General features: G+C 36.4%; 1 protein-coding gene across 2 annotated transcripts; it reads right to left on the bottom strand.

Moving 5' to 3' along the window:
- Positions 1-451: 451 nt before the first annotated feature.
- LOC141435656 (uncharacterized) lies at positions 452-3,005 on the bottom strand. Of its 2 annotated transcripts, none has more exons than XM_074098391.1 (2): positions 2,448-3,005; positions 452-931 (listed from the first exon to the last, which is right to left on the bottom strand). In XM_074098391.1, the coding sequence occupies exon 1, from the start codon at positions 2,777-2,779 to the stop codon at positions 2,474-2,476; it is 306 nt and encodes a 101-aa protein (XP_073954492.1). In that variant the 5' UTR covers positions 2,780-3,005; the 3' UTR covers positions 452-931; positions 2,448-2,473. The 2 variants fall into 2 exon arrangements, with proteins under 2 accessions (XP_073954492.1, XP_073954491.1); XM_074098390.1 differs by lacking the exon at positions 2,448-3,005 and adding an exon at positions 1,177-1,422.
- Between the last annotated feature and the right edge of the window lie 7,497 nt (positions 3,006-10,502).

Here is a 10,502-nt window from a genome sequence, read left to right as displayed (position 1 = left end):
CTAGAATTTCTACCCCCAACTGTGCAAATATTAACTCTGCCCTATACTGGCATATTTGCGCCGTTTGAGGTGTTTATCACCAGAGGCAGAGAAATGTTTCAATTCAAGAAAATATTCCATCAAAGGTTTATATTGCAATCGGGTGATTAGTTTAGTAGTGCTTAGAGGACAAACAAGCAAATCGACGATTAAAATGTTAATTGATCTAAGCGATATTTTTTGAGGTCTTGTGTTGGGAAGCAGTGAATTTTTCTTCGTCGTTTGAGCTGTTTTAATTTTTTTACAAAAGTGGCGCTTAGATCAATTAGCCTTTTAACCATCGAAATATTGATATTAAAACCTGGAGTTAATCTATAACCTTCTCTATCAAGCTTGTCTGCCTATAGCTTTCTCTTTTACAGTATAGATAAATTATTTAACCATAAAAACAAAGAACTTATGGTGATGTCAATTCAGTATATTTGATGAGAGATATCAGCACCTCCACATCATATTTTTAACTGAACATTTGTAATTTTATCCACTAAATATTTATCATGAAACTTTAGTTACGGTTCTTCAAAAGGGGACTTTTTCCGGTTATTCATTTCCTTAGACATGCGTTTTTCCTTGAGTATTCGCTTGGCTTCAGCAAATCGTTCAGCACCAACAGATTCATCTATCCTTGTTGCATTCGGTTTTTTCGCATCTACCGGTGGTGCACCTTTACCATCTACTTCTTTTGCATAATTCCTTAAACCACTGATACTCTCTGGATCTGTAGGTTTGAATATAACTTCGTTTTTATTACACATAGCCCATGTCATTAATGCGTTTTCCGCTAAGTGGTGGAACTTAGCCGTGGTGGAGCAGTTGACAGGATGATAGATGTGTGAAGTTAGTGTGTGACAGGACTTTCCCAGGATAATCTTTGGATGCAAGGGCTGGTCACCTGTGAAATAAAGATATCTGATTAATAATTTACTATTTAGATCCGAACTTGTGTCTGAGGGACTACAGAGTTGAGAACGAACTTGATGTTCTGAGAGCTTTATGACATGACAATAAGCAAGCATCCAAGCTTTAATGATCCTGAAATAACACAGAAACAAGGGGTTACCCTGAAACTACAGCATTTTCTGTAAGCCAATTAATTTTCCAACTTACACTAATCCGTTCGTTCAATCAGTACTATACCTTTATAATTTTCGAAGACAAATTTTGTCTTCCTACAAAACAGCATCTGACTGTCTGGCTTTGAGAGGAACTTAGATTTCATCTGTTTCAGGGCTCTCACTACCCTCGAAGGTTTTTTTACATTCCTAACAAAAGCCATCTTAATATGCTTTGAATTTACTAGCTATAGATTTAAACAATTTTCATGGACATTTTAGAAGAAATTATCTAATATTGCGCAAAATTTATACGAAGTCAAAAATGCGATTGACAGTGGAAAGTGACAGTGATAGTAAAATGACAGAAGTCAAGCTGAAATCACTGGAAATCACATTGTCTATTACACATATTACACATGAGATACGAGTTCTAATCTTTATAAAAGAAGGTGTTAAAGAATTTTAAAAAAGAGCAAAGAAATACACACAATACACGTCTCTTGAAAAATCCTGAAAAGGAATTTATTAAAACAAACAAAACAACCGCATTCTTGTGACTGAAATTAAGTCAATATAATGTTCTAAATATCTGATAGGTACAACTTAATAATCCATCGTATACTATACGGCACGAAATAAAACCAAAGATAAGCTCACAGCAGAGACGTGGATCATATCATTTAAGATTATCAATATGCAACACAAATTATCTATCACTGTCGCTCCCGCTAGAAATAGTAGTACGGTCAAGGAGTTTAATTCATTGGCCACCATGGAACCATTTCACAGTAAACGTCATAGTGACATCGCATTAATTAACAAGGAAAGTCGTAATGACTTTTCATTTGAAAAGGTTCCATGGTGGCCCATGAATTCAATTCCTTGACTGTACTTCGCTATCCCTCTTACAAATATTTCAGCAGACATGACAAATAGGTAGTGCTATACTTCAGTCTCATACCAAAACAAAATTGTCACACAATTTGAACATACACTTACTTTCTCCTATAACAATAGCAGCAAACATAGCAGAAAGAACTTAAGTTTATAAAATGTAAACCGCTTGTACGTTCAATTTACTTTGAGAATGTCCATTAGTATTCTGATTGCCATTAAGTTCCTCTGCAAGTTTGTAAACGCTGGGCTAGTAAATATGTCGTCCATTCCTGATTACTGTTCGATGAAGACCTAGCATCAAAGGGACTAAAGAATAGAGAAAATAAGGTACGTACGTACATCTTGAAATAATGTCAGGGATATGAAATAAACTAGAAAGATTGTTTAGCGCTGCCACTGTTAAATAAGACACAAATACACCTGATAGTCAATTTTAATACTTGAACAAGGACATACCAACATCATTACAAGAATTTTAACTTCTAGTCTTTTTTCTCAGTATTGTCCACTTTAGGCTTCTCCATTTTTTTCTTCAGCTCTTCAAGCTGCTGCCTGGCTATTTGCGTGAAATAACCTTCTTCGTTCTTGTTTTCGGGATGGACGAAGCCTGGCATGTGGATTTTATCTATTTGCTCAACTCTACCTTTATCTTTCTCTGGGCCTTCATGTTTCTCTGTGTAGCTCTTAGCGTTATGTATTAATGGCACCATATGTCCTCGTATGATGGCTAGGTATCCAAAATTATTGTTCACTGATCCAGGTTTCCCAAAAATATTCTTAGTATGCATTATTTTTTCACGTTTTTAGTTAGTTGGGTGCACGGAATTAAAAAAGAACTTAGAATTGATTAAACAGCGATGTTTGGGATGATATGAGATCATGATTCTTTATTTCCGGTGGAAAAGCATTTCTGCATTACTAACTAAGAAATGTTTGACATTTTTGATGAAGAAACCACAGAGAACATTAAAATATTCGAGTGTTGTTATTTTATTATAATTCAATGCGAGCCAAACTTCATGCAAAAAATAACTGTCTACAAAAAATCTATCAATCTCGTGTCATTGCTAATATTAAACAGAAAAAAATAAACTATTTCTTGTCTTTGGTCTAAGAAGTAAAATGTTGAAATCATTATTTAAGCAAAGTGTGATACTCGACTCACAAAAAAAAACAAAAATTTATTTTAATTTTGATTTTTTTTTCAGTTTAAAGCTTGTATATTATATCAGGGTAATTATGATATTTCAAATTATTTTGGTGAGGTTATTTTTTTTGCAGGCCAAGTAACACTGCCATATTGTTTTCAATGGATGCGTTTTTAGTTTTTACGTCTTTGAACGACTTATTATCTAATAGCTTTTGCCCGCGGCTCCGCCCGCGTGGTATTCGATTATCGCGCGCTGTTCTCTCGGAAACTGTGCATTTTTCCGGGATAAAAAGTAGGCTATGTCACTCTCGGGCCCATAAACTATCTCTATGCCAAAAATCACGTCGATCCCTCGCTCTGTTACGGCGTGTAAGACGGACAAACATACAAACACACTTTAGCATTTATAGTATTAAATATATGGATTATACTGTGCATCTTTACACAAAACAGTCGCTTTCCTCCGTCTCTCCGTAGGTAGCGTTCCGTAAGTATGGTTAGAGCCTTCAAACTACATAACGGATTTTTAACAGACTTCAAAAAAAGGAGGAGGTTCTAGCTCCAATGTTTGTATTTTTTTAATGTATGTTCACCGATTACTCAGTACAATTGTGGACCGATTTTCAAAATTCTTTTTGTATTCGAAAGGGTACTTACTCTTCTGAAGTAGTTTTTATTGTCACCAAGTCAAGATCTGATGATGGGATCCTACGAAAATCGAGGGCAAACCTCAAATTTTATAGGCACACTTATGGCGATTTTGGCATTTTTAGCATTAAGATAAGCATTTACATTCAAAAAGTATCATTTGGTAAACTGAACCTGATGAAGAAGACCGTAAATAGATGACCAATGAAGGCTAAGTAATGCTCGTTCATCTATAAACGATCATGATTAATATACCTACCTAGATAAGCGACTAAGAACAAGCTTTAAGTTTATGATTCTTTCGAACTGATCTGATGCTGAAGCCGGTAGGTAGGCAACGGAACTCTGTTATAAAACAACGTAAATAAGCCGTGTTTGGACTTAATGGAATCGCTGTGAGATGTACTTTGGCTACAAATCACTAAAAAGTGAGAAATAAAGATTTTTTTAACAAAAAAGTAAAAACGACTCCAAAAAAATAAAAATAAAAAACAAAAAATGGAACCGACTACAAAACTCTTGAAAAAAACTTTTCAACGTTTTACTTTTTTGTTAAAAAAATTCTTTATTAATGGTATAGGTACTTACTCGTAATGGTAGGTTTTTATCAAACAAAAGATATTGATTCAAGACTAGCGACGCGCCCCGACTCAGCGTGGCTTTAGTTTTGAAGGAAGGGGTGCGTGAAAAATGTGAAATTACCGACTCTTACAACATTTGTACGAAGCCGGGGCGGATCGCTAGTTATGTCTAAAAAAAGTAACATAACCGATTGAAGAGATCACTCGTCGAATCCGACTCGGCTGGGTAGCATTCGGGAAGCTTCGCAGTGTCTTTTCGTCCAAATGAGCGCAGTGTTTGAAGTCAAAAGTCTTTGACCAGTGTGTGTTGCCAGTGATGACATACGGATCTGAGACGTGGGCGCTAACGATGGGCCTCATGAGAAAACTCAAAGTCACTCAGAGGGCTATGGAGAGGGCTATGCTCGGGGTTTCTCTGCGGGATAGAAATATCCGCAGTAGAACTAAGGTTACCGACATAGCCCGAAGAATTGCGAAACTAAAGTGGCAGTGGGCGGGGCACATTGCTCGCAGGACTGATGGCCGATGGGGTCAGAAGCTTCTCGAATGGCGTCCGCGAACCGGGAGACGAGCTGTCGGTAGGCCTCCAACAAGATGGAGCGACGACTTGGTTAAGATCGCGGGATCGCGGTGGATGCGGAAAGCACAAGACCGGTCTGAGTGGAGAGCCTTGGGGGAGGCCTATGTCCAGCAGTGGACGTCTTTCGGCTGACATGATGATGATTATGATGAACCGATTGATTGACCTGCATACTGTTAGAGACTTGATAATTAGCAGACATACATAATCCTTGAGGCCCATAGAGCCGTACTAAGAGGATTTTTTCGGAATTTACTACGAGATAGGGAGCTAGCTTTCTTTTAGTTATCCACGGTGGCAAAATCTCGGGCGTGAATTACTATTAAATTCGACGTTGACTGTAGGGAGGCAGGTGCACTAGTCAAACTTGCGCATAGCCAACTCTTAAACTAATTGAAATATTATTCACATCCTATATAACTTTTTCAATTTAATTAAAAAAGTTAACTCACCACATTTCAAATCAAATTATTTATTTATTAAGGAAATGTTTCAAGTAATCAGTTGACGAACAAAATAGGTACATAATAATGAAAGAAGCGTATCTCTGCACCCACAAAAACACCATATTCTACTCTGGTTTCTGTTCCGGATTCTTCTTGTCTTCGCTCTTCAATTTGTCCTTGAGCTTCCTCAATGTTTCTCTCTGCTTGTTATAGAAGTATCCCTCTTCCTGGGCGTGGGCATAGCTCCCAAGTACTCCTGACTCCTTTACAGGTCCCCCAGCACCGCCTCCTTTTCCTGAGGGGGCGCCAGGCATAGTGCAGTAAGAACTGTTACACAACAAAGAAGATTTCGCGACGCTATACTGCATCGCACTACGTGGAAAAACATGAATTTTAGAAAACATTTTTACTGTTTTTCTTATTAATGTTTTGATTTTTACTTTGACAATTTTTGTTTGACGTGCGTTTATTTTTTTAAACCAGTGTTTTGTTGATAAAGAAAGTAGGTTACTCGCTACAATTTTTTTCCAAAGACATAAATCGTCACTCTATGAAAAAATCTTGTGTCTCACTCAAATCAATACGTCAACAAAATTGACCTTTGAAATAATGTTCATAAAGGTCACTTAGAAAAGTATCAATTTTGATGTATGAGCTTTATTCAAAGTAGTGACGAAATGCGTGGCCCGATCTAAGAGCTTGAAAGAACAGATGTCAAAAGAACAAAACTCAAAATCAAAACAGGTAAACATGAAAATGCTCTCCAAAATTTCCAGTTTTCCACGCAATGTGATTATGTACCAATATATTGTAAAGCCTTTCACAATACTTAACGATTATTGTACTGTCCCCGAAACTCCGTCAGAAAAGCCGAAGAAACGTGAGGAAGCTTTGAAGCAGTCAGGAATATTGGGGCGCGCTGGCACTGCCCAAGAAGAAGGCTACTTCTATAACATGCAGAAGAAAGAACTTAAAAGGCTTAAAGATAAACTTAAAAACGAGGCAAAGAAGGAGCCGGAAGACCAGAAGTAATTGCAGAGCAAATTTAAAAAAAATACGATAATTTTGTCAAGATCTAGTCATCAGAATATACAGTTACCTTAAATCATTATTAACCATGCTCGTTCTGTTTAATCCTACATAATTTATGAATCAGTTCTGGCGTAAATTTAAGTATATAAAATTATATAAATAAATATTTGATTGAATTATTTAGTTTTTTTTTACAACTTTGTTCTTTTCTGGTACAAAACCCCAGGCATGGATATACAGATGCTTACCATTAGTGTTAAAATCTCAATTAAAAGTGTTTCCTCCATCTACCGACGCGACGGAAGCGTTCATCCAAAAAATGCCCTAATCAGCAAAATAATTAGGCAAAATCAACTGATAAGAAATTATAAGCGCTAATTTGTTGTTCTTAGATTTTTTTATTTGCACTAATTATTCCTTATTGCGACTATAAAAGGTACTTTGAGACGAATATGCGAGCACAGAGATGGCGGGTCAAAATTAGTGCAGTTTATTTTAGGAATTAAATACTTGTTTTTATAATCATGTATTTTAAGGTAAGTAATATATTAGATTTTTTTTTTTTTTTTGGATAGGTACATAGTTCGATTGTCGATTCCTTTATATCTAACAAAGTAATACCTTGAATGTTATCAGTGTGTGTGTTTACTGTATTTATGTGCGCTCTTTTTGACTTCCCTGACACATTGAAAACCAAACACAGTTCATCAGACAACCAATAGCTATCAACTTACACACTAATAACAACTTATTATTTTTCAGCTCTATTTCATGTTGTGCATGGCTGCAAGCACATATTGCCTCGGGTAAGGTTTTTCAAGCTTTTTATTCAGCTTGCATTTTTCGCATGTAAGAATTTTTCAAAATTTGCAAGTTCCTCCTAGTAATCAATGATCATAATCAGATTCACTTGAAATTTGGTGCCAATATACAAAAAAACAGTCACCCAAAAAACTGTTTTTTTTTTAACAATAACTTTAGGACCTCATACATAAAGTCCTACTCTAGTACTAGTACTAGTACTCATCAATAAAGTCATTCATGTGAAAAGATTTTACTATGGGTCGCAATTATGTTTCGTTTTACCTGTGCCTTTTTCTTGAGAATCCAAACAAAAAAAATCTAATTCGAGTAAAATAATTTCAGAACTCCTGCAAAGTTACTTGCGAAATTCAATGACTGCCCAAAAACATCTGGTCCGTCGGTACTTGAATATTTGGATGTCGACAACTCCGGCGTAGAAAGATTAGTAGTATATTTTTACAAGGCGAAAAACTCGCATCAGATAATACCTTTCATCCCTTCAAGAGAATATCAGAACTGCATGAATGATTTAGCGGAAGGTGCTGGCGAATTGCTTTATAATTACAATGAGAATTCTATCGAAGGATTGTTCAATATTCAAGAAAAGACAATACGCTATAAAATAAAGTCTACTGAAATTATACCAGAATCATCTCTAGACCTCGAGCCGCAACCATGGAATAAACCCCATGTTCCACATAAATCTCATGAATATGACAACACTGGTGACACTGCAGCTGAAGATGATGAGGCAGTTTATTCCCCAGAACATGATAATAGTTCGCCAAACAACGAAGCAGTAATTGATGACATTGATGACTATAAAAAACCAGATTGGCACATACCTGTTGAAGAGCCTGAAGGTGATAACATTCCATTGCAGCCTTCTCAGTCATCTTCTGAACACCCAGATGAAAAAAATCCAAAAGAGATATCTGTAATTGGTTCTCATGATGGAGAAAACCCTCAGGATTCAGATATAAGTTTTATTAAACCTATTCCAATAGATGAAAACTCGCGACCAAGTCAATATGACGAGGCCCCAATAATGAGGCCCCTTGAAAATCTCATTTTCCATCCTAATCATAAAGATCAGATTAAACCAATCATTGGCGAAGAAATTGGGGCACCAGAAATAACTCCTAAAGAAAATCCTAATATTGGACCTATACACCAAGAAGTATTACCAATCATTACGGGTGACATTAATGCGTCACCAGAAAGCCCTCTAGAGAATCTTATTATAAGGCCTTATCACAAAGACCTATTACATCCAATCATTGAGGAAGAAACTGATGCATCACCAATAAGGCTCCCAGAACACCCTATTATTGGACTTAATCACCATGACCGATTACGACCAATCATTGGAGACGAAATTGATATCATCACCAGAAAGACCCCTAGAAAATCCTATTGTTGACCTAATCACCACGGCATATTACGCCTATTATTGAGGAGAAGTTGTTGCATCACCAATAAGACCCCTAGATAATCCTAATATTGGACTAAACACAAGACGTATTACAACCAATCATTACGCATGACATTCATGTGTCACCAGAAAGTCCCCTAGAAAATCCTATTATAAGACCTTATCACAAAGACCTACTACACCCAATCATTGAAGAAGAAATTGATGCTTCACCAATAAGGCACCCAGAAATCCTATTATTGGACCTATCACCATGGTTTACGACCAATCATTATGGATGAAATTGATACATCACCAGAAAAGCCCGAGAAAACCATATTATTGTACCTAATCACCATGACATATTACGCCCTATTATTGAGGAGAAGCTGTTGCATCACCAATAAGGCCCCTAGAAAATCCTAATATTGGGCCTAAACACCAAGACGTATTACAAACAATCATTAGGATGATATTAATGCGTCACCAGAAAGTCCCCTAGAAAATCCTATTATAAAACCTTATCACGAAGACCTATTACACCCTATTATTGAGGAAGACATGGATGTATCAATAACCAATCCTAAGGCACCATGACCAATTCCGACAATAATGGGGACGAAATTGATACATCACCAGAAAGACCCCTAGAAAATTCTATTATTGGGCCTAATCACCACGACATATTACGACCAATTATTGAGAAACAAATTGATGCATCACCAATAAGGCCCTAGAAAATCCTATTATTAGTCCTAATCGTCACGACAAGTTACCGTCAAGCGGAGAAAAAATTGAGGTAAATATTGATGACACGGAACATCATACAAACCCAGAAAAAGATACAAGTCATCGTGACTTTGTATCAAAGAAAATTAACGGTGGATTGGATATCGATGCTGAAAATATAAAAACACTTATAATACCTAAAGGAGATCATGGTTATAGCATAATTGAACACGGGATTCTAAAGAAACTTTAAATTCAAATGAAAACAACGCGCTTTCGCACAAAACTTTCCTTAATGTGCCTTCAGAAGAGGATGCAGGAAACTCAGATCGTTTAAATTTAGTTTATAAATGGCACAAAGTGAAAGTACCCCGAATTGACAGTAGCGGTAAAGTTTACGGTTGGTTTTGGAAGAGCGTGAAATCACCTGTTCGTTCGAGTTCTGTAAAATGGAGCTATTGGCAAAGTAGCGGCAAAAATCATCGATTGACGCGTTGGAAACATAAATCATCATCATCTAAAATATATCATCGTAGTTCTAATGATGGCATATCAGTTGCTAATTTTGATGGATGGCTAAAGAAAGAGATAAGAAAGATGGAAAATAACGGAAACAAGATGCCTTCAAGTGATGATGATATTAACACTGTTAAAGTAGCAATAGAACAGACACTAAAAACGAATGGTATTAAACTACAGAGTAGTGGTGTACTTATTGATTCAAAGGGTAATGTTTTACGATTGGATAATATTCAACTGAGACCAATCTACATTGGACGATCGCTCGCTTATAACCGAATTCTGCAGAATACTGATACTTCATTAAAGAACGGATCCCGGCGAATACACCTTTTCTAGAAGGGTTGTTGGTGTCTTTGATAAAACCTGCGAGAACATTAGGTATAGTGCCTTTAGGTATAACTGCATTGCCACTTGGATTCCATTGAAGATGTTAGAAAAAAAATATTGGGTTCTGAAAGAACATTGCATCCTTTTTCTATACAGAGTGGGGTACTCATAAACTAATAAGGGGACAATTAGATAAAATATCTCCTGGATCCGATCTAATGTGACCGTTAAAGGAAGAAAGCAAACCTGAAGAGAAACCAGAATTTAGAAATAATTGG

The sequence above is a fragment of the Choristoneura fumiferana genome, chromosome 15, assembly GCF_025370935.1.
Source record: "Choristoneura fumiferana chromosome 15, NRCan_CFum_1, whole genome shotgun sequence".
In the NCBI taxonomy this organism is placed as follows: Eukaryota; Metazoa; Arthropoda; class Insecta; order Lepidoptera; family Tortricidae; genus Choristoneura; species Choristoneura fumiferana.
The sequence above is the reverse complement of the archived record's forward strand: the minus strand, read 5'-3'. Positions and strand labels throughout refer to the sequence as shown.

What these genes read in the sequence shown, in the direction of transcription:
- LOC141435656 (XM_074098390.1), bottom strand. Translation starts at nt 1,315, where the DNA reads ATGGCTTTTGTTAGGAATGTAAAAAAACCTTCGAGGGTAGTGAGAGCC. An exon ending in TGTCTTCGAAAATTATAAAG is followed by an intron (nt 932 to 1,176) that starts GTATAGTACTGA and finishes TTTATTTCACAG; the next exon opens with GTGACCAGCCCTTGCATCCA.